Raw genomic sequence first — 27511 nt, 5'->3', positions numbered from 1 at the left:
TTTTTTATTTTACTTTTTTATTTACTAATACGCAAAGTTCCGTAGACTGTTCAGTAACCTAAAGCCTAAACTCACGCTTTTTATTGACCCTTTGCTGAATCTAGTCGATCTGCGTTTACTTGGTAAACGTGATCGGTAAACGTTACTTTAATTTGTATAATTGCTTTTGACGCATGCGTAAAAAGAACCTAGCCTCGTTGAAGTCGAGAACGCGCAAATTTTTTTGAAGTCATGACTTTTAGCACTAAGGTGGGAGGGGTTGTTTATCCATCATCTAAATCAATAAAAACTGACTCCCTTTTTGGACCATTCGGTTTTGACCTTCCCCTAAGCCTGACCGTTTTCAGATGCTATAACAATTAAATGACAAAAAAAAAAAAAAAAAAGATACAAAGCAGAAATTTCTAATATGTTTGAGAATATGTAAAAATCAGCTCCACATGCTATCAGCGCGTTTTCATCCTTCTTCTCACGCTCCTCCTCCTCTTCCTTTTTTCTTTTTTTCTGTGACGACGAAAATGTACCATCAAAAAAGAATTTTTATTGGAAATAAGACCTTGGAATATTTTACTTTTTGAATAATACTAGATATAATAAGACAAATTAAATAGCCTGCATTATACCAATAGGGCCGTATGCGCAGGCTAGAATCAGGCTAAAGCATTTCCTAGGAAATGAAAGACAGATGGGGTGATAAATCCAGCGATAGATGGTAGTGTAGGGTTCCTCAAGGAACGCATATGTATGTAAATACTGCATATATAGATAAGGACCGTTTTCACGGATCTAATTATAAGTCATCCCATAAAAAGCGTATAATCTAAAAAATAAAAAGAAGTGTGCACCATGCATTTTTTATGTTATTTTAGAAAACCAATGAATATTTGAAAACAGAGCATGCGCAACGTGACATGATACGAAATTTTCCAATTTTATTTGCAGCCATATTAAAAAAAGGCCTTGAGACATCTTGACGATCACGTTTTCGCCCACTTTGCTGCTCTTAGTCCACTTACCTTATAATATAATATAACTTAATTGCAGATTACAAAAACCCGAGATACATCAATAAACTAGCTATTTAGGAAAACGAGAAGACCATTCAAAAGAAAACAAAACTGAGAGCAAATAGAATCACGGCTTCATGATAAACTGGTATTCGTTTATGGCAATCCGGTATACTTGGTTCAGCCTAATTCATAGACCCAAAACTAAGATGGTAAAATAGACTAGTATACTTGGAAGTAATTAAGGGAAAAAAGCAACCAGTGTATGATTGATGAAAACTAGCCGAATTTGTGAATAAAAGACTGGACTCAGTTGAGTATGAATATGTATTTACTACTGCAACATCTTGATGATGAGGTTCCTGTTTATTTCAAAGTTAATGAGTTAGTTAATGAGCTGGGTGGTGAGAAACTGGTCTTACTGGTCGGTTTACTTATAATAAAACTGGAAATACAAAATCTAAAGTCTCGAGCTAACAAAATAGGCTAGCAAACCGGAGAGTAAACTGAAGAAAGAGAGCTAGTAGTTTTCATGCAAGACGATCGAATATCAAACTGATTTTTCTTAAAAAATCAGTTTTCAACTCAGTGAGAAAACGAGTTATATTTTTTAACACGCTTTTGACGCCGGTGACTTTGTGACTATTTTTCTGAATGGATCGCCGCGGCTCCCAGGAAAAAGCTAGAGCGAGATCAAAAAGATTACGTCGTTTGTTTTCGCATTTTTCTTGTCTAATTCGCCAGCAGTTTGGATTTAAAGGAAACTGGTTCATCCTGGCCACTCAATACGACACATTGACAACACGGATGCTGTAAAGCCATATTATATTAGTGTTAACAAAAAGTAGTTCATTTATAATTGTCCAGTCTGCCAGTACGTGTACAGCTAACTATCAAGAGAACTATGGTACAATAATATCTGTGTTTTGATGCCATCAACAATCAATTTTTCAATATATATCTCGAGACAATCAATCAATCATGTCAATATAAACATCTGAGATGAACTACTTGAGAGATCAATTAATTAACACGAGATTTATTCAAAAGGAGATAGATCATCTTAAGGTATCCATAGCATAGCATCTAGAAATGCAAAACAAAAAATACTCAGCTCGGCGTATCCTCAACCATAAGTAGTCCTGGCGCTCATCTCTTCAGGTGTATTATCAGAAGAATTCTCGACAGCCAGACATCAACTGATAAACTAGAATTTAGATTTTTTGGCTTGGGGACAGTTTTTCTAGCCCAGAAGTGAGGATTACAGGAGTTTTCAATAATTGTCAATTAATTGACAATTTGTCACGAAACTTTTGGAATAAGACACCAGCCCTGCCTGTTGGGCGTGCGCGAATTTTCCCTAGCTACGTTTAACCAAGTCCATATTGGAGCGCCATATCCTGAATAAAAGGAGAAGAATTCCGGACATTTTGGGATATCTTTGTGGTATGGATCGAGGAAAGTGCGAAGAGAGTAACCTAGGTGTCTTTAGGTTTCGAAAGGCCCTTATAGCTGTTCGTTTCGTAGTAGCTCTCGCGGACTCATGTACATACCAGCCGTCAAAATACAATGCGAATCACCACAATAGACTAACAAAGAAGCTACAAGCTGAAGAGCTGGCAATACAACAACTGTTGAACAAGTCAAGGTGGGATTTACAGGTACATTTGGATTTTAGTTCTGAGACGACAACGTCATCTGATGTTTTTTTAGTTACTTTTAAAGCGATTTTTAACTAGATTTAAATAGATTTTCTGGCTGATGTGTGGATTGTAGAGTTAACCTTTCATCTCTCAGCAAATAACATGCTTTACTTAAAGCTATTGAACAACCAAAATAATCATGCCTCGCAGAAATACTGATCAGTGAGTTACAACTAAATACTGGAATTGCAACGATTTACGGAAGTCGATCTACCAATTTTTTTCCCAATCATTTTGAAAATATTTGAATGCCTATCAGTACTCCCCCTAAAGCAAGCATGCGTTTTATTCATTAGAAGATAAAACCAAACCTCACAGTAGACGTACGATATTAGCGTTTCTATTTCAGCTTCTTTTATTGAAAAAACATCTGGTGCCGTATTTTAGAAACAAGCCTAGGGAGACTTCCTCGGAATAAAGAGTCAGTGAGTTTCATCCAATTAATTAATTTCCTATATGACAATATCTTGCTAGGGGCAAGAATAAAAAGAGCTTTTTACTGATATATAGACACAAGCCGGAACGATCCAAGACAAAGATCTAGAAATAAGAACACTAATCAGCAGTGGGTTTTGAAAGTATAACGTTAATGCGATTCTTTTGAAACGATTGATGAGGAAATTCTCATTGCCTTTTAGAATTTAAAGAAAATTCGAGTAGTCGCAAAAATGAAAAATTCCAATTATCATTTAAATGTTATATCTTCTTATTTAAATGTTCACTCGTTTGCCAGTGTGCAGTAATTAGGCACCATTGTAAATAAGATTTTCGCTCTCACATTATCTCGATCGCATTTAGATAAGGGTCGGGTGTATATTTTAGTGAGCGATCCGAAGAGGACGCCTGGGTATGTATAGGCAGAACCAGAAAAAGGCGCGCGACAATGCACAATGGTATTTCTTTATTCATTTAATTTCCATTTTACTTGTATTAAAGGACACTATCTAATTTGACTTCTTCTAAAAATATTCAAGAAAGTGGGTTTTTTTGTTTGTTTTGTTTTGTTTTGTTTTTTGTTGTTTTTTTTTTTTTGTTGTTGTTGTTGTTGTTTTTGACTTTTCTTTTTATAGTTCTTTATCTAAAGGTGGGCTTTCTGTGATATGGTTCGCATATATATTTCAGTGGTCTATATTGGTAGACCCTGTGGAAAAAAGAACCATGTGATCTGCTTGGCCCGGTATTCTCCCTCGTTTTTCGGCGCTCCTGCCTGATTCGCAGAACTAATTCGGAAGTTATTACGGTGGTAAGATTGAAAAAATTATGCAACTTTCTTTTCAATCACCCGAACCGACTTTTATTGAGTTCGTTTATATTTAACTTTTAGTTCAAGTAGTCAACTAAAACATAGTATCGCAAGTAGATGGAAAAGGGGTAAAATGACCACGTGTTTAAGAGGCGAGTTTTTCTACACACGTTGCATTTTGTTTTCTTGAAAAATCAGCAAATCAAGAGAATATTCTCTTGAGCAAATACAACTGACGTATCCTGCTACAGCTAACGTTAACAGAAACAAAAATTTTAAAGCGGAGACTGATGGAAAAAACTAGATGATTTGTAACAATACAAGGAATGATAAGGGTGGAATTCGTGAACCAATTTTAGTGCACGGCACATCTTTTTCGTGATATATCATCTTTCCGGCCACTAGAGAAAATGAGCTAAGGCTAGCTTGCACTTTAATCTTGCTCCGTCTCTCTTCTCTCTCTCACTAGAGCTCTCCCCTTCCCTCCCCCTCTCTGTCTCTTTCTCTCTCTTTTTTCCCCCTCTTCTTATTCTCGAAACCTTCCAATTTGATAGCGCGTAAAACTAGGGAGCAAACCCCCCAGTGGCCGGAGAGTGCTCTCTTGGTACTGCCAAGGTTTGGGGACGTATATATCAGCTATATAAAAGCGCTTGACCCAAGCTGAAAGGTATTTGGTCAACAGTTATGAATAATCGAATGTGAATAATGAGGAAATACACGCATAATGAATCTCTGAATACATATTTACATTGATCCTAAGTAGGCCAATAGTGTACTGGCGGCCAAGGATGACAACCTGCCGCAGATCGGCGAGTGACTGTGTTCTGAATATATATAAATGTCTCTTTGCAAAGGAAAAGGAAAAAGAAAGGAATTAAAACATGCAGATAACAAAATAAAGGGATGAATTTAATATAAAGCTCTATGTTATCTATTTATTTTATAAATGCACTCTCTTAAGTAGTTTTGGAAATTATATATGCGCGGGTAATATTAAACGGATTAAACGGCAGATGTCGAGTACATCCGTGAGGCTCATAGCTCATGCCGATATCTTTAAACCCAAATATAAGCTTTGTAATTGTTTCATTTTAGTATTTTTGTCATGGCAAGACTAAAAAAATAGTCTTAATGTTTAAATTTTATGCATCAAAAACGTTTTTCTTCAAGCGGAGCGAATAACGAGCAACAATCGACTTCAGTCCGGCCGTCACGAGTCCTTGGCGTTACCATAGAAACGTTGTACTTTATACGAAAAATCCTCAAACGCTTTCCAAGTTAGTTCGTTCCTCGAATTTTTCTGTTTTCCCCAGTACCTATGGTTTAGGAATCCTTGAATCATGTCTAAAGGAAAAGCCAAGGAACTCCAGGTTAGTTTACTTCAAGCAAATGTTTAATCGATTGACTGGTTGGCAGTTGTTTGGTTTACTACAACCTCGGCATAAAATGGCTGACAAAAATGGGACCTAAAAAAATTCACCATTTGAGATTTTTGGATTAACATCATCTTTTATTTTACTTTAAGAAGTAGGTATTCTTCCTATTTTTCATGTCTGCGACAATTAACTAAATCTCTTATCAAAGAAAACACATAAGTTCCGCAATAAAGTGCTGTGTCAATACACGGTTTTGTCCTTTGATGGCGGCCAATGAAGGAACCAACGTCCTCATTACGGCCTCAAAATCTTATGCTAGTTTGTTAGAATTAATATTTTAATCTTGCCTGCTGAAAAAATTCACACCTGAGGATAAAATGTCTTTAAAAAGGCTTATTGAAAGTTGAAATAAGAGCCTCAGTTTGCGTGAACTTATGGGGTCCCATGTCAGAATGGATCTTGTCAATGGCTGCCTATAAGAAAGTCGAGGCTTAAATTTTACGCTTTCTGTTTTAATAATGTCAAATGATATTATCCTTGGCGAGAATAATAATTTAAGTTCATCATTATATGTATTAAGAAAATAGTTTTATAAAAAATTTTTTTGTTATTTTTGATTTCCCGCCGCGACGACAGTGAATATTTGCAAAGGCAAAGGAGGAATTCAAAAATTAAACTTCTCAAATTTAATTTAAATGTTAGCTCATATAACACCTTTCAAGAGAACAAAAAACAAAGTATTTCGAGGCATATCACGCTAGGAAAATATTTGATTAGCCCGATCCTGCTAAATATTAACCATATTCAAGAACTTGGCGTATAATTAATGAGCAAGGCAGCCTAGAAACGGTCGTGTATACAGAAGTCGATCCAAGATGGCGTACATCAAGAAGAACCCCGATGCCCAAAGACCGCTTACAGGCAAGCGAATTTTGTACGCTTTGGCTTATGTTAGTATTCTTATGACCTTTTTTCTTTATTTCGGGTCTAAATTAAGGGTATCAAGGTGTTAAATCGGTTAAAATGTTGCAAGATTAGTGACTCAAGTATGCATATCAGAGATACACTCTCCGCCGCATGGAGACAAAAAAGTGTGTCATTTTTCGATTTTCGACACTTACTAGGTTAACCGTGAAACAAAAGTCATTGTTTTGGTATCAATTCCAATCCATCAGCTAAATCTCAGAACAATTTAACTGGCTTTCTTGATGATGCGGTTGTATCCCGGGGGAATTGTTGGTCAATTGACCAAATACTGTAAGCTTCAATGTTTTCACATTTACTTAGTTACATCCCCCTTTTATAAAATTATAACATTGATACTTTCATTCAACTTAATTGTGGATGATCAGGAAGTAATGAACAATTTTCGTGATGCACAGTGAAAGCTGGAAATATTGCCGTTAATCGCATATATATAGTTTCTATCATCTTTTAAGCAGAAGTATACAAAAAGATAAAACATAAGAATGGATATCAGAAGAAAGATAATATTATCATGGATCATATTGCAAGCTGAGGTAAAAACATTGGTCATAATTTTGATTAATTTCAGAGCAATCTATTAGTGTAACACAAAAACATTCACTGAAATAATTAATGGCAGGGGTGATTTACTGTAATGATGGTGTGGATAAATGTAAAATACCTCATTAATAATGTCAGTTAAATGAGTCACATCTGTGGTGCAGAGTTTTATTCCCATGGAACTTCCAGTGACCAATGCTTTTCTGCCTTTTCAAATGATTTTTCTTCAACTTCTTTTACAATAATACTTTGATACACTTAACATACTTTGATACTGTTTGGAGTTGCAAGATGATGGTGTTAATTGAGCAAGTAAAGAAACAAAAAAGAAGATTCTACTGGTGGTATTGAGACCTTATTCAAAACCTAAATTTTTTATTTACTTGAATAGTTACAGAGTAGATGACTTGACATGTGTTAATTGTTGCAAGTGTACTGTTGGTGTATGGACAATATGTATAGCCATTGATATCAAGGGTGACTTGCACGTACATGCTTTACCACTATTTTCATTGCTACCCAATGATCATGACAATGGTCAAAAGGAGAATCAGGCAATAAACACAATCAATGAAATTTTATTTGTTTTGTACCTTAACTGTAAACGACTGTTGAGTTTCGATCAGTCAGTGTGTACAAGCTCCCTATTGCACTCCTGGTGGCAATATTAAGTGATATCCATTTCTTATACTGACTACTTGATGTTGATATTTAATTAGATTGAAGTCAAGACCCAAGAACAATGGGATGAACTAATGACAAAGGAAGGACTCATAGGTATAAACATGGCTCATAATATTTGGTTTAAGGTTAAATTTTTAAGAAATATTGACACAAAGTCCTTGAGCTTTCCTCAGCAACCTCAATGACCTCAGGGTTAATCTAACAAAGGGACAACAAGCTCCTTTCACCTTTATAGTACACTCAGCAAAATTACTCGACTCTGATTGGTCGAGAGGAGTACAATTATACCGTTAATCGTACTCCATAGGAGTACCAAATTAAGTCGCTATGGCAACACGGCCAAAACAATGTCAAAACAATTATTTTCTATCATTTTGTACTTAAAAAACATATAAATCAAATTTTAAAGCCGTAACAACTAATCTTTTTTATGCATTTCAGTTGCGCGATGGACTGAAAATCGGCCGACAAATAGACAAAGATGAATGGAGTCGCTTCGCATTTTTTACTGAAATTTTGTTGAGTGAACTATAAACAAAAAATCGCACGATCTTCTCGTACAATTTGGAATTAATAGACACTCGTAATGTTTTGAAAGTTCTTGTAATTGCATGAGCCTTTAGGAGAGTTTAATTGCGCTCTCCTAAAGGCTCATGCAATTACAAGAACTTTCAAAACATTACTCGTGTCTATTAATTTCCAAATTGTACTCGAGATCGTGCGATTTCCTATACTAATACATTGAGTTCAGGATTTGAGACCCCAGGCAGGTTACATGGGAGTACATGTACACTTCTACCGCAACCTACCCTTGATTTCCAGTAGTCATGCTTTGGATACTCAAAGCTTAAAATAATGGCGGATCAGTCACTGATCATAGTCGCCAGCCAAGTTAGTAATAGCTATAATTCATTACTTTATTTCTGGCTCAACATTACTGTTCAAAATAACTGTAGGCAAGGCAAAGATTTGACTGGACAAGCTCCAATTCTGTGTGGACATTGTCTGATGACCAGTGTTTTTTAACATGGCTGACTACTTTGGAAAAAAATAAACAGAAAATTGAAACTTTTTAACTTTTTATGAAAAGAAAAATGGAGTGTCCAGAGCTTGTTTTGAGATAATCAGCATTTGATGGATACCTAAGCACAAGTTTTGGAGCAAAAATTCGCTACTGGAAGTGATCAGAAAAAAATAAAGATTCAAAGGATAATAGTTCTTTGAAGATTATTCAGCAGGTTTTTGAGCACACACACATCGTGAGCTCAAATGTAGCATTCAAAAGTAGTCAGCCACCTTAAGCCCCAATGATGTGTTAATTGTATAGTTCAAAATTACTTCAAAATTGTGCAGAAATTGACTATTATTGATATGCCATTTTTTGTTCTTTATAGTTGTTGATGCATATTCAGAATGGTGCGGTCCCTGTAAAGCTATAATTAGCTCCTTCAAGAGACTGAAAAATGAAATTGGAGATGACTTGCTTATCTTTGCCACGGTATTACTACATGCACAATAATTCCCACTGTTTTCATTGCTTCACCCAGATGAAAGACAACAGTCATGACAGAGATCTTAATTTGCATAAACTTTAACTTGGATTTTCTTGGGCAAATTCACTTTAGTTAATTTAATCATGAAATTGTTTTAGTGAAACACAAAGAAAATAACCTAGACGTTTGTAAAGCAATATACAATATTTGTGTCTGCTGTCGTATGACTATACACAACACAGCAACTCATACTGTATATAAAACTTAAAAATAAAAATAAAAACTTATTACTGAGGAAAGGTGTTGCCTTTGTAATAGTATTATATCTGCAAATGGTTAGAATTTCAATTTGTGAAATTATAACAACTAATATTTGTGTTTTGTTTAATGAAGGCTGAAACTGATGGTATTGATACACTGGAGAATTACAGAATGAAGAGTCAACCAACATTTTTGTTTTATGCAGTAAGTACATCATTCATTCATTCAGTATTATTTACCGCCATCATCAAGTGTTGGGAACAACGTTTTTAATATTTATTTAATCTACATATATAGATCTTCAAGTATTCATTTTCGGTATCATATGCATGCCTTGCCGTGGCTTAATAATGTTATCTAGAATTTTGATTGGCTGATCTTTTACTTGTCTAATGTGATTGGTTCTAGCAGTTGTGTGAAATTGGTTTGACCTTGTAATGGCTTGTTTCCAACATTTGATTGGATTAAGTGTAAATGTGCATGCGATGTGATTGGTATGGCATACCGCTTGCCATGTCATGACTGTGCCATGAGCTTTTCTTTTCTGCTCTGTTGTACATGCATGTAACATTTTTGTATGTAACCTTTGGTGTTTTTCAAGGGGAACACATTGGTGAATGTCATTAGAGGATGTCACTGTCCACTATTACTTAAAACCATCAAAAAGGAGTTAGAAAAAGAGCACAAGGTCTTGGAAGGTCAAGCAGAAAGAACAAGGGTAAGATACAAAACAACAATACTGGTACTAATGAAGAAATAGAAAACATGCATAATACATGTATAAAGCATGCAGGGGTTGGCAGAACACAAGAGAAACGTTAAGAAAAGCTTGATGTGTAGCATAGTGCTTCTTAACACTTCTTCAGTGTTCTGCCAATCCCCAAGTGCTTTATAACTCCATGGCACAGCAAGCAAGTTTCTTATTTTTTTAATGAAATATAAATTATTACAATAACCGTTATTTTGGACAGGAGTGAATCATGCAATTGAAATAGTCCAGCAGCCAAATCAGCACGCATGTGATCATAATTATGCATATGGAATATGCACATTATTATAATTATCACAAAAGAGCTTTATTTTTGAAGTTGGCTGAAGGTTTTCATTTCTACTGAATAGTTTGTTGATGAACAAGTAGAGCAAGGTGAAGCGGAGGAAGCACAAGAGGAAAAGCCTCCAACAGAGGAAGAGGAGGAAGAAGAAATTGGTAAGCTGATCAAATTATATTTCATAGAATGTCCATTAATTATACAGTCATTATTACCTATAATAATGATGAAAAGGTAAATCATACACCGTGAAAAGATGAAAAAACTTACTGACGTTTCGGACGCTAGTCCTTCATCGGAGGACGAAGGACTAGCGTCCGAAATGTCAGTAAGTTTTTTATCTTTTCACGGTGTATAATTTACCTTTTCATCATTACTGTTTCATTAGAAACACCGACGCAGCTCACACTAGTTTTTAGCTAGTTATATCTTCTTATTACCTATAATAATTGGCCTCATAGCCTAATACTCACGTGGCAGCCATGTTGACTAGAACAATAGATTTTCCCAAGCATAGCATTTTATTCGAGTGCTTTTAATTGGAATAAATTTAGAGAGATTAAGAGAAATATATCAAATGCCCTTGGCGGGAATCGAACCCACTCTTCGGAATTCCAGCCCGATGTGTTAACCACAACGCCACAAGGACCAACCATGCTGGTAACGCAGTCGGAATATGAAATATAGGGTACTCATGAGGATCCCAGAGCAATATTTTTTCTCTATAGGTAAGTTGAACATGTGAAGACGTGGGTTTGATTCCCGCCAAGGGCATTTGATATTTTTCTCTTATTCTCTCACTGTTGGAGCAGAACATGTGAAATGGCTGTGAAACACCTGTGAAATTTGGGAACATGTGAAACGGAACATGTGAAATTTCATGAGTGAAAACTTGAAACATGTGAAATTTTGAATCATGTGAAATCTGACATGTGAAATTTTGAATCATGTGAAATCTGACATGTGAAATTTGGGAACATGTGAACAGGAACATGTGAAATTTCATGAGTGAAAACTTGAAACATGTGAAATTTTGAAACATGTGAAATCTGACATGTGAAATTTTGAATCATTTTTTTCACATGCATGTGAAATATAAAGAAAATTTCAAAGCCATATGTAATTAATGAAAACCGTATGAAACTTTTAATATATGTTGACATTTTATAATTTCTACTTCATTACACACACTGAACGCATAATTTATTACTACTATACTGGAATAAATTTATACAGTTTAATAGAAGGTTCTTATTCTCATGACAATAAACATGGCTGCTGCTGTGTAAGGTCCATGCATATCAAATTGTTGTATAAATAGCGGTATGTACGTGAATACCTTAACAATGTATGAATGTTTTCTGTGCAGTTGCTGAAGAAATGACTAGATATAGAAGTAGTCACATCTTAGAAAAGAAACCTAAGAAGGAAGTATCAGGAGGAGAAGGTAGTGTTAGGCAAACAGGTAGATAGTATATAGCCTCTGGTAGTACAGATATTTAAAAACATGTCTGAATAGCTTACTTGTTAACCATTAGAGCACACCAATTTCAAAAATAGGCTCTGGTTGCTCGCAATGTCAACCCATTCTAAAACTTAAGACACATAGTGGAACATTGCACACAACATCACAAACGTACATGCAACATGACTGTTGCAGCGTGTCTACCCCTGAAACTTGTTGCACACACTTGTTTACACGCAACATTGCATGCAACAAATATGAAGTTGAATCATGCTCTACTCTTGCAATATTGTAGGCAACAAATTTCATCATGTGAAAATGGGTGCAAAATTGCGTGCAACATTTTGAAATTTCCAGCCAAACAGCTTGCACCAAATTTATAACCACTCACCAAATTTCTTAGCCTAGAGCACTGACACAAGCGATGTTGTGTGATTTTGTCCCAATGTGTGTCAACCTGATTCAAATTTGTTGTGTGCAATGTTGCATGCAATGTTGCACCATGTGTTCGCACCTTAATATGCATTGTGACTGGTTTGTGAACTTGTGCCAGTGATAAACTTACACATTGGCTGCAGATCAAAAGACTTGGATATATTCTGCCGCTAGAGCAGCTATTTAATGCAACTAAAAACTGAATACATATTTTATGGTTGTAGTGCTTAATTCTTGAAAAGTACCATTGATATCATGGCCTTTTTCCCCACAGTGCATGTACCCAAACAGGTGACAGTAGCTATCATTAAACCAGATGCTGTCAAAGCAGGACTTGTGGATGACATCATCAAAAAGGTTAGTCTACACTAGAGAAGAAGTAAAAAGATGTGTCATGCTTCTACTAACATTGTATTTCATGTACTGCCATGACCCTCTGTATATTACAACTGCAAACAAAACAGCTACCCACACCTCATGTACTTCAATAACTTTAATAACCTTTAGTCAGATCAATGGAGTTTTGTGTTTCATATGGTCCAATTAGGTGGAAGAAATGGGAATAGAAGTCCTGAAGAAAGAAGAGAGAACATTAACCAAAGAAGAGGCCGCAGAGTTTTATAAACAGCATGAGCAATCTGAACACTTTGAACAGCTTACTGAATTCATGTCAAGGTACAGTTAAACAAAAGTTAAACAAGGTCTGATGATGATTGCAATGTCATTAATATTGAAATGAGTTTCCAGAGTTATATTAGAAAAATAAATTCTTAAATTCAATTCTCTTATCAGTGGTCCATTAATGACGCTGGTTTTGAGTAAAGCTGGCGACACTCCAGATGCTGTTGAAGGTGTGATTGACAGCTTCAGAGAGTTGATTGGTCCTAAAGATGTCAACACTGCTAAAGAGGAAGCACCTGACAGGTACAGTGCTAACAGAATTCATATTTTATAATTATTAAATGTGCTAAGTAATTGTGGCTAAAAGATTATTTTTATTAAATCATCAAAGACATCATTAAAAGACATCATTCATTTGCTGAATCATGAGTAATGTTACCAATAGGCATGCATGTTCAACTAATTCATAGGACGTTGGGGCAGCTACTTTGTCCAAAGACTCCATCTGCTCTATCATGCAGAAATATCTTGTGTTACTGACAAATCCTTCAAAGGATGTTAGTAGAGCTTACCATTGATGCTGCCATGATGTTTCACACGCAATGCAGCTCGATCCTAAATGGTATGCATTGTAACTAACTGCAATGTTGTCATGCATGATCAAGTATTTAGACTGGATGACCAGTGAATTCATGTGCTGTTACTAATTCAAAGACTGAATGTCTTCAATTGTGACATTGCTTTGCCTTTTTATAGACATGGAAAATCCACCCATTTTATACTATCAGTAACATTAACCAATTAGTTATTGATATGAAACCATTAATCTTCTATCTACATTTAGCTTGCGAGCATTGTATGGCACAGATACAGTGATGAATGCTGTTCATGGATGTGACTCAAGTGAAAGTGCAGCAAGGTAATTACTATTTTATCCTTAGTTGACATTCATCAACTTATTATAAGTAATTATTTTCAGTGCTTTTTTATGATTCAATCAAAAAATAATATGTCAAATCCATCCATGTTTGATTTTAGAGAGCTTGCATTCTTCTTCCCTGACTTTGTCGCACCAACTGTTGTAAACAAGAGAAAGAAGAAACGCCTGCAGAGAACATTGGCCCTCATCAGACCTGATGCTCTCAGAACCAGAAAAGGTAATATTGGAAAGTGAAATTATTAATATCAAGATTTAAACCCCATGGCATTTCCTTAAACCTCCTCTGAAGGCATCTCTTTGCTCTTTTCTCTATTTCTACTCGTTTTCACCACAGGGTACCCAGGCATCCCTCTCGAACAGTAACAAAAACCAAATCAACATAAACCTTAGCGAGTAGCCATTGGAGAAGGATAGGCGTTACCTTTAAATTTAGCTGCAAAATTGGATTGCACAAACAGCACTTTATGTCTGCCATATTTGCAATGTCTTTTACTAACTGCAGTTTTTAATATTCTACAACTCTGATGTTTCAACAGATATTTCGATGGCTTTTTGTGAAGCTGATTTTTACTGCCCCCAGTAATACATGTAAATTTAGTACCAACGTACTGATTGATTATCTTTTATTGACATTAGGGAAAAACAAAATTTCAATGCGCAGCCTACAACTACTAAGTTTGCAGAATATCAAAAACAGCAGAAACTTATACACTTAGAAATTAATTATCAGATGATAGTTTTTTGGAATTAAGTTAATTACACTAGGAATTCCAGTGCTGGCTGTCTGATTGAGTAGCGCTGACAGTATGTCATACAAGCACTTTAATTACCACTTATGCTCAAAAATGTGATACAATACATTATCTGTTATCAATCTTAGATTCTATAATAGAAAAGATAAAAGAAGCAGGATTCATGATTGCCATGTCCAAGGAGATGCAGCTGACTAGAGAGCAAGCTGAAGAGTTTTATTCCGAACATAAGGATGAAGAATTCTTTGAACCATTGGTCAACAATATGATAAGGTAAAGGATGTTTTAAATAATATTATCTTCTAATATTATGGCATCTTCAATCAGTAAATCTAATATAATTGGTGAATATACATTATCTAATATTGATAATATTATATAATAAATTATATATCTTCCTATCCCTCCACACACCCTACCCCTTAGAACTCCTTTCCCTTATTTCCCTTCTTTTTGTTCCCTCCCCTTCCCTTCCTTTCCCTCCCTTCATCTCTACTCCATTTCCCCATCTTTCCTTGTCTCCCTTTCTACAAAATCTATATGCTCTAGCACTAGTTATAGTCATAAGCTTTTCATTTTTATCACGTAATCATTAGATTTCCAGCAATTGAATACAAAGTGATGTTGCTTTTTATTATTTTGTTTAGTGGTCCTATGATGGCACTTTGCCTTGCAAGGGAAGAAGCTGTTGAAGGTTGGAGAGAAATGCTAGGTCCAAAGGAAGTGGCAATTGCCAAGGAAGAAGCACCAGATAGGTATGTAATCTTAATATGTTGATCATTTATTTAAGTAATTATTCACTTTAACTTATGTTTCGAAATAAAGGTGACAGAGCATTAACTTGATTGACGAGTAATTTATAATTATTTTCACATGTTTTTGAAAAAAAAAATTTTTTTGCTAATTGTTTAATGTACACCTACTTGCAAAAAGGTTGTCATACAAGAATAAAACATTTGTAAATTAGTAAATTAGTGATTTATTAAATTTACCGATTAGGAATAAATTATTACTGACATCAGACTCGGGTCACCCAATCAGATCATACTAGCAGATCAGAAATGCCAGGCAGCACTAGAATTCATAGTTTTAGTTACGTTAGTTTTCCCAGTCTAAAGGGAAATTCTTTTAGTATTGTTATTATGTCAACCTGTTTATTTACTGCATGATAGCCACAATGTTACACAAGCAGAAACGTACAAAAACGAATACTGATCTTATTTTTAATTTATTCATTTTCGTTTTAACTTTGAAATACATCTTCATCTGCATGCTGGTTACATTACAATCAGCAAATTTACTAAATCACTAATTTACTAAATTACAAATGTTTTAATCTTGTATGACAACCTTCTCGCAAGTAGGTGTACATAGGATGCATACAATATATGTTGATTTAAATGTACTAGAGTACCTTTAAAATGCAACCTCTATCCGCATCAAAAATGCTAGTCGTAACCAAGCAATTCTAACTTCCTAAATCTACTAACTAACCTCCCTACCACTGACACACTGACATCTTGACATGTAATAGTACCATCAACTTCACATTTCTTTCATATTTAATCAAATAAATATTATTTTCTTGTCTGTATATTAGTACCAATGAGCTTGGCAGTTCAGTAAGGTAAGGGATAACGTTTCATCATTAAATAAAATTAATTATAATGCTATAATTAAAAATAAAATATCCACACACCATTGAAATAAATAATTGGGGGTGCTCATATGGTATAAAACTACTCATCTTAATTAAGTTAATCATTGTAATTAATATAAGACACTAATGATTGCTAATTTATTAGAAGTGTTGCTTTAACTTGTGTAGTTATAAAGGGCAAAAAATGTATGGTAGCTGTTAAGTAGGCAAGAGGTGGTTGGTTATTGTAAAGATGGCAGCGTGCTGGTTGGTGAGGTATTGGTCAGTGGTTGGTAGGGTGATAGACAGGTGTTGGCCAGTGGTTTGTAAGGTGACAGACAGGATTTAGTCAGTTGTAGATAAGTTGTCAGATGAGTGTTGGTCAGCAGTTGGTAAGGTGACAGACAGGTGTTGGTCAGTGGTTGGTAGGGTGACAGACAGGTGTTGGTCAACAATTGTGATTGTGACAGACAGGATTTGGTCAGTGGTTGGTAGGGTGACAGATAGGATTTAGTCAGTGGTCGGTAAGGTGACAGACAGGTGTTGGTCATTAGTTGGTAAGTTGTCAGAGAGGTGTTGGCCAGTGGTTGGTAAGGTGACAGACAGGTGTTAGTCATTGGTTGGTAACATGAGACATGTTTTGGCCAGTGGTTGGTAAGACAGACTGACAGCAGACTGTTGTTAGAAACTCTTTGTTATTACTGCAAATTTTCCTCTGACTATCTGGTTGCACTGCATTTTAGCACTTCACACTATTTTACTGTCGCCAAATATTTATTCAATGATATTTTAATCAATGATGAATAATAATAAATGAAATGCATTAGGCTAAATCAAAGTCATGAGATTAGCAGCGCAGCTCTTCTTTATAATCAATATTTTGGTTATTTTTTATTTTATGTATAAGACATAATATAACGGTTATGTTAGCTGGATTGCCTTTCTAAATTCTGCATCAGCTTTTGTAATTACATGTTTTGCTGTGTTTGTAGTTTGCGAGCACAGTTCCAGGTTGAGGATAGTCCTATTAATCCCCTTCATGGTTCAGACTCTCCTGAGGCAGCAGAGAAAGAGATCAAAAAATTCTTCCCACTGCAAAGTACAGTGGCTGTCATTAAACCTGAGGTTGAACCTGATCAACAAGGTTAGCTATATCATTCCATGATGATTTCTTTGAAATTTGCAAACAACATTGTTTAGCTATCATGCATTGTTGTGTTGCATGTGTTGCAAGTTGTCAGCCCACATGCACACCCTAAAAGAGGCTCACTTTGCAAAGTTTGCATACAGAGTGGAAATATGAGCAACTTTCATTCTGCAGCTTGAATAGACAACTTCCACTAACAGGTCACACAAACCTACCTCCCTTAAAATGGACAACTGTGTCAAAATGAACATCAGGAATTGTAAGTCAGAGCACTTCAATATTAGTACCCTTGGGAAATTTTTTTATACTTAACATGTAATTAATCACTACTTAACACATGTAATTGAGAACTACTTAATATGTATTTAATTTGTATTTTTGCTTTACATTTAATCACTGCTTTATCCCTATTTATCAAGTACTTAATTCTGTCTTGCCAGCTAACTAATGTATATTTCATCCATACTTTAATTTTTGACTTAATATGTATTTAACCACCTACTTAATATATACTTAATGATTATAAAAGGTACAACAAAAATTGCACTTAAAATGGCCTTAATAACTACTTGATATATATTTGTCACATATACTTAATATATACTTGAATTGTATTTAACATGGCATTATCAAACTAGGTGTATAATGGATTGCTTAATCACTACTTCATCCCTATTTATCGAGTACTTAATTCTGTCTTGCCAGCTAACTAATGTATATTTAATTCGTACTTGAATATTTGACTTAATATGTATTTAAACTACTATACTTTATATATACTTAATGTGCAACAAAAATTGTACTTGAATTGCCTTAATAGCTACTTAATATATATTTGTCACATCTACTTACTATACGATCTGGATTTCATGATTCCTATCACAATGCTATGCGCCATCTTCAAAAATTTATCAGAAGAGTGATTGTTCCTTAATTCACAATTAAGGATTCTTTAGATGGCGAATCATTCACTTCGGGATGGCTTCGTGAATCCATTGCATCAATTGAAGAAGATAACAATACTAAGTTAAAAAAGTCTCAATCAGATACGAACCAAATCGGCACAAATAAACGTGTCGTATTCCATGCTCCTGGCGTTTCTTTTTGTACGTTTTGTTTCTATTACTATTGTGAATATGAAGATTTATAGTAGACTTCATTGATGCGGTATAAATTTGGCTGCATTTAGTCCCTCCAGCTCAGTTATCTTGGCCTTGTCATAGGTATAGTATAAGCCGTTGGAAAACGGAAAACCGCGTATCGGATCGTAAGTGTTCAGTTCTTGGAATCCTTTTGTTTGTAGTGTACTTTTCATCATATCATATAATTCTTCATGTTATGTATCATCTTGGCCTCTTCTCTAGTTCTGTCCGTCGTTTATTATCGTCAAAGCAAGCAAATTGAGTTTCTCCACGGGCTTTTCTTCTTGTTCTTGTGCTGCCCATTACCAGCCATAACGTATATTATTACTTCGGGGATGAAACGGTTTGTCTCTCATGTTCTGATTATGACAATAACATGGCCGGCTTTAGCTTACTGTTTTGCAGGCACGGTGTACTAATATATTTCCGTATATACTGACAATCTTCAATCTTCAATCTTCATTCTAGCAAAAGTAAATCTTTAAAGTAGTGCTTTGACTAGGTTGTGAGTTCTGCATATATTGGCGGACTATTCTAATGAGCTTTGGTAAGCACGCATTTAGATTTTGAAATTGAGGATTGGATTTCTTAGCCAATCATGATAAGCAGATTTATTGAATTATCGAAGCCATGCACTGTGCTCGTGATCAAAGTAAATAAAATGAAATCCGAGAAGCCACAACAATGCGCGCGAAAGTCCGCCAAGCATGTATCTTGTTTGGATTAGAAGCCGTCCCAATCTACGGCAAAATGCTGCCTTTTTTCTGTCTTTGCGTTATTCAAAGACATTTTAATGGACGTTGAAAAGTTTTATTCGTGGTACAGTGATCTTTTCTTATCGTAATCAAGCTGCTGAACTCCGAATGCGCGGGTTCTTAGCAGCATATTGTGCGAGAACTTTATAGGGCTTGCTGACAATAGGTTTCGAGAATTATAAGAACTGCTGACTTCGATTTAAAACAAGTCCAAGTTTTATGAAGAAGAATTCAAAAGGTATATTTTTTTACATACGGGATGTAAACTAGGAGGTTTCGAAATCCAACGTAGCCACAGAATACAGTAGTTGAAAGCCGGCTTGCCTTGACAGAAGATATTACATTACGAGCAAGCTTTCTTCGACCAAACAGTAGATTTTGGAAAATGTAAGGTAAATATCTAAGTCATTATTGCAGATATATAACTTGTGCTTCTATGCTACCTTATTTAGGATTAACGGCATATATTTACAAACATGTTGCGCTAAATGTTTCAGTTGTCGCATCAGTATGCAGTGATATTGTGCAGCTTGCTAGCATCGTTCGTAGACATACTACAACATATCAAATTTAAACTATAATAATATGTCTTTATCGCAGCTTTCAAGCAACGATTTGTAGCGCTGTGTTATCCATGCTTTACACTGCAAAATTTTGCAATTGTGCTGCAGCGCGAGATTTTTGGCTGTAGCAACTGTACTTTAAAATACTAATTGAGTACAACTTTAATTTACATGGGGAGGGTGTATAAATACGGATTAACCTCATATACTTGATATGTATTTGATAATATAGTAGTTGTTAAGTGCGGCACAAATACCTATCAAATACCCTACTTAAGTACTACTTTAATTCGAATGGGGAGATAGGGTGTATAAATACGGATTAACCTCGTATACTTGATATGTATTTGATAATATAGTAGTTGTTAAATACGGAACAAATACTTATCAAATACTCTACTTAAGTACTACTTTAATTCAAATAGGGAGAGGGGATATTCAAATATACATTAAGTACACTACTTTAAGTGTAATTATTGAAAAAGCAGTAGTTAAGTACAGATCAAGTAGCTTAAAAATACTCTACTTAACTTGAGGTTGAACAACTGAGTTCCTATTTTTGTGTATAAATACATTTTAATCCCTGTATAGATACATATCAAATAAAAGGTGGATTTAACAAAGTTGTTAAAATACAAGTTAGATACCTGTTCAGATACACATTAAGTCAAATAAATACACATTAAGTATTGTTCAAGTATACGTTAAGTAACAAAATTTTCCCAAGGGTAGAGTGGCGGAGTTTTAGCTCATAACAAACTAAGGAAAAAGGAGACTGAAATGGCATTTAATATAAAATCAAATATTTTTTAAGGATTTGTATGGGAAAACATGCTCTTTGCCATCCAGCGCATCTTCCCATACAAATCCTTATAAATATTGGATTTTATATTTAATGCCATTTATCCTATATCAACGTTATGAGCTGAAACTTTGTCCTATTACTAATGTTGAGCTGCTCTTTTCATTTGCCCTGACTTTGTTCAGCCCAGATGTTTTTCCAGGGTTTGATAAAAATCTCATTTTTAATTACTGATCAAGACTTGGCTTCAAATTTGTTTGACTTTGTTGAGTCTGCAACACCCTTAGCATGGTCTGGTGCTCATTGATTCTGCCTGTACCATTGTCAAGTTACATACAACATATCTTCATCTATAGAAATCATAAGGCAGAGAATAAAAGAAGCAGGGTTCACAATTCAAGCTCAAAAGGAAATTACTCTGACTAAAGAGCTGGCTTCCCAGTTTTATCATGAACATGAGGGAAAAGAATTTTTTGGAGATCTTACAGACTACATGGCAAGGTAGGTCAAAAAATACTTGCCTTCATTTTTTGCCAGAGTACAGTCATTTAATCCAGGCTTCGGTATCTAATAGGTCCAGGGGTTTGTTAGCTAAAGACTCTTAAACAGGCACTCTTGAAAACAAGGACAATAATGGTGTAATCCATAGATGCAACATTCCCTGATAGAGGATTTGCACCATCACTTGATGGCAACCATGACAGGAGGCACAGTCTTTTTCCTCTGGAAAACTAAATTCTTTCTCATGTGAATCAGACTAAGACCAGATTTCATTGTTCCTGCCTTTTGTCATGGCTGTCATCATGTGATGGCGCAAACCCCCTATATTTATTTATTATTACTATTTATTTAGCTTGTTTGCTTCAATTCTGAGTGAATTTAATTTATTTAAAAGTATAACCCGAAGTTTTTAAGTAGATTTTGGGTTAAGGGTTGGTGTGGGAATCTTGTAGGGGACACTGTGTCCTATTGTTACCTAACCAGTACTTTTTTGGAATTTCTTCTTTCATTCAGTGGTAAAACAATGTTCATGGTGCTTTCCAAAGAAGATGCCGTTTCTGGATGGAGGGCATTGATGGGACCTACAGACCCGACAGAAGCCAAGGAAGCAGCTCCTGATACGTAAGATTGTTGTCATTATTACCCTTTGCATTTTTTCCCCCATTCAGGTGTGAAAGTCACTGAGGAGTGCATGCAGTAGATTGCTCAAATCAGTACTACCTTAGCTTAGCCCCTATCCCTCCTTCAAGGGACTATTTCTGCAAGGCTGTTTGTTTCTTCAATTATTCATCATGTGTGAAAGCATTGTATAGAGTGCTCACACATTAAATCTGTATTAAATAAAGTCAGTGCTACCTTTAGTCCCCTGCCCTGATATTTCAAGATTGCAGAAACAAGACAGTCATGTATTTCATATTGAAATAAGTCCCAATAACTAGCAATAATTGTGTTACACCCACAGTCTCAGGGTCAGAGGGACACACTATTTGTACTAATAACTGGATGGTTACCTGCACAGGTTGAGAGCCCAGTTTGGAGTTGATAAGATGAAGAATATTGTGCATGGCAGCTCCGACCCTGAGAAGGCAGTTAAAGTAATCAAAGAGTTTTTCCCTGAAGTAGAATTACTTCCAGATGGCACAGTAAAACGTATGTAACAGTTAATCATCACAATCATGTCTTGAGTCTTAAGTTCTGAATACTTAGTTATATTTAGTTCTGAATACTTTATACTGTTGTTAGGATATGGCACAGACATGTAATGCTACATTTGTGTGAATTGTCTCTTGAAGTTTTGCACACAAAAAATCTGAAAAGGCAAACAAGGACATGTGAATGACCATGCACTGACAACATGGCGTTAGTGTGGTGTCTGACAGTGTTAGTCTTGAGTGGCAAGAAGTAATGTCAGTGTCTTGCTGAATGCCACCTGAAGTTACATGTATAGGTGAACCCAATGCTGATCTAAGCACATTATTTAGTGACATTTATTAATTCCTAATTTGACCTCCTGTTAATTTATAGCAAAAGAAGAGCCAAAGAAAGAAGTAGTCAAAGTGGAAGGTAATGGTCACTCTTACTGTCGAAGATGAAATAGCACCAATGTCATTATGCCATGAGACCAGCACAAAACCAACACAAGCCAAATAACTGGTTCTACAGCAGCATACAGTAATACTTCCTTGTAAATGAAGCAAAACCAAACAAATTTTAATTTGTTTAAAAACTAAGCTATGTTTTTCATATAGGACAACTTTTGTATAGGTCTACTTTGTTTGCTATAAATCTTTACATATTAATATATGAATAATATAATTATAATATTCTTGTATTAATTTTGTGAAATGTCTACAGAGAACTTCTCTATTGCACTTGGCTTGGAAGATGGTAAGATCCCAGATGATGCAATCACTGCTTCCTCAATCCTTGATGATGCCCATGCTGCGTCAAGCTGTCGACTCAATACCAAATCTGAAGATGAAAAGAAAGGTGCATGGGCTGCTAAAGACAATGATGAAAACCAGTGGCTACAGGTCAACCTTGGCCAGTGCAGTAGAGTTTCCAAAATAGCTACTCAAGGAGAGAATGGGGAAAGCACTAGCCATGTAAAGAGTTACAGTCTATCTTATAGCATAGATGGAGAGAACTTTGTTGATTATGATGATAAGGTAAGAAGATTTAATAAGGGCTTAAAAAATAGAGGCTGGTCATCAGACAATGTCTGGTCAGAACTGGAACTCTTTCTGTCAAATCTTTGCCTTTTGACTAACCTGGCTAGTCATATGAACATTAGGGAACTTATACAATCATTGTCTCTTGCAAGAGAAATGCCTTTTCTATGCATGTACTGTGCAAGCCAATCATATAATGATCTGCAGTTAATGCCATCTTGTTGTGATTTGCTGTAGGTGTTTGATGGAAATACCGACCAAGACACAGTTGTCTCAAATGAGCTTTCACAACCTTTGATTACTCAGTACATTAGAATCAACCCTAAGACCTGCAATGAACAAATAGCATTAAGAATGGAGCTGTATGGATTTGATGCTGGTAGGTACATACATCACTACCACAAGTAAATAAGTGAGCCAGATAACCAATAGCTGCTCAACATAGCTCAGCTATAATGGCACACTCTACTCAAGTACATGTATTGCAATTGGTTCAATGGGATGTTATTTTTGGAGGGAATGCCATTCTATGGCAATGGATTGACATGCAGCTTCCAGAACCAACTGCTGACTACATTTGTGTACCAACATGGCTTTGATGTTTGCCATGCTTTTCATAACTCATACACAATTTACCCTCTACAAGTACAAGGAAGCACAGCCTTATTAATGCCCAATTCTTGTTCCTGAGACACTTTTACTGTTTGCCAAGCCCCTGATAATTGCACAATCATTCATCTGTGCATCGCCTCGACAAACATAGTCAGACCATCACTGCAGTAACATCAGATTATTATTACTACAGTATAATAACTTATAGTTAAGTGTAACATAATGTAATCAATGCCTACTTCATATTCCAGAAACATTTACGGAATCTCTTGGAGTTGCTGACAGCAAGATTCCCGATGATTGTATCAGTGCACCATCAACCCTTGATGACAACCACAGTCCATCCCAATGCCGACTTAACACAAAAGAAGAAGGCGAAAAGATGGCCGGTTGGGCAGCTAAGGATAATGATGAAAATCAATGGATTCAAATAGATTTTGGAAGGCTTGCTGAGATAACTAAGGTTTCAACTCAAGGAAAAGGAGGAGAATCAACTCATCATGTCACTAGTTACTTGTTGTCCTTCAGTACAGATGGTGAAAACTTTGCAGTATATCAAGAAGGTGGTCAAGACAAGGTACAGCATATATATTTTTCCTAGAAAAGTTATAGAGCTGTTACTCTCAAACAGGGTGGTACCACAGTTAGTAGGGGTCTCCCTCTGCTAACTGTAATGGTTCTCAGGAGTTATGTGCGATGCAGGATTCTGGCTATAAGTACATGATATGTGGAAAAAAACAAAATGTAGAGATTGATTTGTGGATAGTTTCCAGGTTTACCATTAAGAAATATGGTTGAGCATAACATAATGCCCCCCCCCCCCCTGCTTAAACTACTATCAAACTCAAGAAAATCAGTAAATCAATGGGATGACTGTTTGTTAATTTTTAATTGGCTTGGAATGGGACCTACTCGAGTGTCTCCAATTCCTAATGAAGATATAGGTCAGGAACATATATTTTCTTTTTTCATACCATACTGTCTTAGTCTTTTACTGCAAGCCATCATAACTTAAATTAGATAATGATAACAATGGTGTAGAGTAAATATAAACTTCAAGGTAAATAAGAACACAGGATATTTTCCTTGGTTAAAGTGATTAGTAATTAGGCACTAGAATAACTGTAAGTATCCAGGAGCACTACCTTTGCTTTAAATAAAATAAGAGCCCATGTATTTGCTAGTGTTTTATAGAGAAAACCTATGTACTGCAGATTAAATTAATATTCTATAGTTTTTAGCCTCCTAATACCTAAAAGGATATAAATGTCCAATGTGGTGCTAGGAGAAACAAGTTGAAGATGAATTTTTGTCCTTTACAGTATGTTACATTTTGATCAATACTCAAAAGCTTTATCATCATGACTCTGTTATCTATACTGCATTGAATTAAATTAAGTCAAAAGTTAAGGTTTTATTTAAAAAAAACTCATTAACTTCCAATCCTTATTTTTCAGGTATTTGATGGTAACTCTGACCAAGAAACTGTGGTGTCTCACTGGCTGGCCCTTCCTCCCGTTAGTCGTTATGTTCGTTTACATCCCAAAACCTGGAATGAACACATTGCACTCAGACTTGACTTTGCTGGAAGGTTTAAAGGTATTATCAGACTAGCATTTTAATTCTTACAAATTATTATTTAAACACATACCTTACATGCCATCCTAGGGCACCCAGGAGGGGTAAAATTCTTGCTACCAGAGCAATAAAACTTTACCCCTGAGTTACCGAAGATGCTTACGTACTAGCTTGGGGTCCAACTATAGGAGGGTCAAATCACTTAATCATAAGAGCCCCAAAAACTAGAACTATTGACTATCAAAGCTTAGTCAATGTATTGATAAGTAAGAGCATTGTTAAATTAATGGATTTAGAGTTGCACAAATCTTCTCCCAGACAGGAGAAATATTCCCAAGGGGTCTTATCTCAGTACTATATATCTTTCTTTATGAAAATACATTATGAAGGAAGGTGACAGGGTTGGTGTGTGGATAGTTTATGAATGAATGGGAATGAAGTAATGAAAGTAATACTAGGTTTGTGGTAAGCTAATGTCTGTGAGATAAAGAGTTAAAATGCATTCTCTAAATATTAACATGCATGACCTTATTTAGTGGCATGAATATTTCGTTATAATGGATATACCATAATTGAATTGACAAATTAAATCTAAATTGTGCTCTCTTGCTGTGCTCTCTCTCTCTCTCGGTGAGCCAGCACTATTAATAAATTAATTACACTCAAGTATTAACCCTTTGACTCCTGGGGAAATAGCGCGCGGACTGCCCCCTGTCCCTGGACATTTTTCAAGAATGCATAACAAAAAATAACGCGTAAAATAAACCCTATGCGCAGTAAATACAGACAAAAGATATAGCTTCCAAATAAAGTTTATTCAAAAATGAGGTGAACAGAGGACCAAATGGTGCCAAATATTTTACCAAAAATATTTTAATAAGTCCAAAATGAGAAGTTCAAAAATGCCAAACACAATTTTTTGACGAATGTCTTCCAACTGTCAATTTCGTACGAGCACTAAACAAAAGCAAATAATATCTAAACATCGGGTCAAAACAATTCCAAATCACATCCAAATTGAAGGAACAACAGTAAATTATTTCGGTTTGGAGTTTTAATTCACAGGAGTGGAAAAAAAGAAAATAAAGACTAGAGAGATGAAAGCAGCTCAGCCGTCTTGCCGTATTCAGTCTATCATGCAAAGGCATATTTCGCACTGAAGGAATTCAAAGATAGTCTCATTTGGTCGTCCCTTGGGTGTTTTTTCTCCTCTTTTCTTCCACTGGACACATCCTTTTTTCCTCCCATTGATCTTCTCAATAAATTGCTTACCTGCATTATCCGGATGAAGCGAAATGTTCTCTTATTGGTGTGAGACGAGTCAACGAAAAAAACAGCTAATGGCGGTTGCTTTGCAAGACTCGCTTAAACTTACCTGTCTTACCTTAGATTACCCATTGTCTAACTTCAAAAAAATGAAATAAAAGAAAAGAATTTCATATAGGGACCTCTATGAGGAACCAAAATGAATACCTATACGAGTTTTACGAAAAGAACGCTGAAAATACTTCTCACTAAAGCGCGTAAACTACTCGGTGAATTTTGCAAGACGAAGCGTACACGGGAAGGCTGTCAAATTCTGTCGTTCGTAAAGGTTCGTTTCGGCGACATTCAGATCAAATAAATCATCTCCAACAAAGGATGAGCAAACTTCCATTTCTTGTGGTACGGCTGGCAAGGGAAAGTTTATTCTTAAGTCATTTCAAAGCCTGGAAATTGTAAGTCCGTTCGTCCATTCTTCTTCATCGGGGTCGCCATCTTGTGAACTTGAATCCTCATCTTCTTCTTCGCTCTCTAAGTCCATAAAAATCCACATCTGAATCGCCTAAATGTTCCCTTATTCCTTCTGCTTCTTCTTCAAAACCACATAAGCTGCTTTCATCTCATGAATCTTTAAATTCTGCCTCTAAATTAAATTTGTTTTCAACACTATTTGCTATGTTATGGTTGTTTTTGTGTCTCCGCGCGAGCGCAAAAATATTTTGAATTCACACCTCGTGGATTTCCTAATTATAGTGAAAAAATATGCGCAAAAGGCGCCATCT

General features: G+C 35.6%; 1 protein-coding gene across 1 annotated transcript in view; it reads left to right on the top strand.

Annotated features, from left to right (window-relative positions):
- The first annotated feature begins 2177 nt into the window (after positions 1 to 2177).
- Positions 2178 to 27511, top strand: part of LOC116288068 (uncharacterized) — a 38462-nt gene continuing 13128 nt past the window's right edge. The window contains 23 exon segments of the mRNA XM_031694778.2: positions 2178 to 2668; positions 7576 to 7633; positions 8935 to 9038; positions 9427 to 9498; positions 9896 to 10012; positions 10414 to 10501; positions 12518 to 12600; positions 12791 to 12918; positions 13036 to 13167; positions 13709 to 13783; positions 13903 to 14021; positions 14685 to 14829; positions 15204 to 15311; positions 16157 to 16183; positions 17188 to 17339; positions 20961 to 21105; positions 21619 to 21726; positions 22124 to 22254; positions 22630 to 22668; positions 22960 to 23273; positions 23514 to 23655; positions 24140 to 24465; positions 25346 to 25487. Of these exon segments, the coding sequence (XP_031550638.2) occupies positions 2456 to 2668; positions 7576 to 7633; positions 8935 to 9038; positions 9427 to 9498; positions 9896 to 10012; positions 10414 to 10501; positions 12518 to 12600; positions 12791 to 12918; positions 13036 to 13167; positions 13709 to 13783; positions 13903 to 14021; positions 14685 to 14829; positions 15204 to 15311; positions 16157 to 16183; positions 17188 to 17339; positions 20961 to 21105; positions 21619 to 21726; positions 22124 to 22254; positions 22630 to 22668; positions 22960 to 23273; positions 23514 to 23655; positions 24140 to 24465; positions 25346 to 25487 (2968 nt within the window). The 5' untranslated portion in view covers positions 2178 to 2455.

Source organism: Actinia tenebrosa, unplaced genomic scaffold, assembly GCF_029948245.1.
Source record: "Actinia tenebrosa isolate PJP-AT-01 unplaced genomic scaffold, QUT_ActTen_1.0 PGA_scaffold4__44_contigs__length_22323623, whole genome shotgun sequence".
Classification (NCBI taxonomy): domain Eukaryota; kingdom Metazoa; phylum Cnidaria; class Anthozoa; order Actiniaria; family Actiniidae; genus Actinia; species Actinia tenebrosa.
This window is presented reverse-complemented; position numbering and strand designations above follow the sequence as displayed.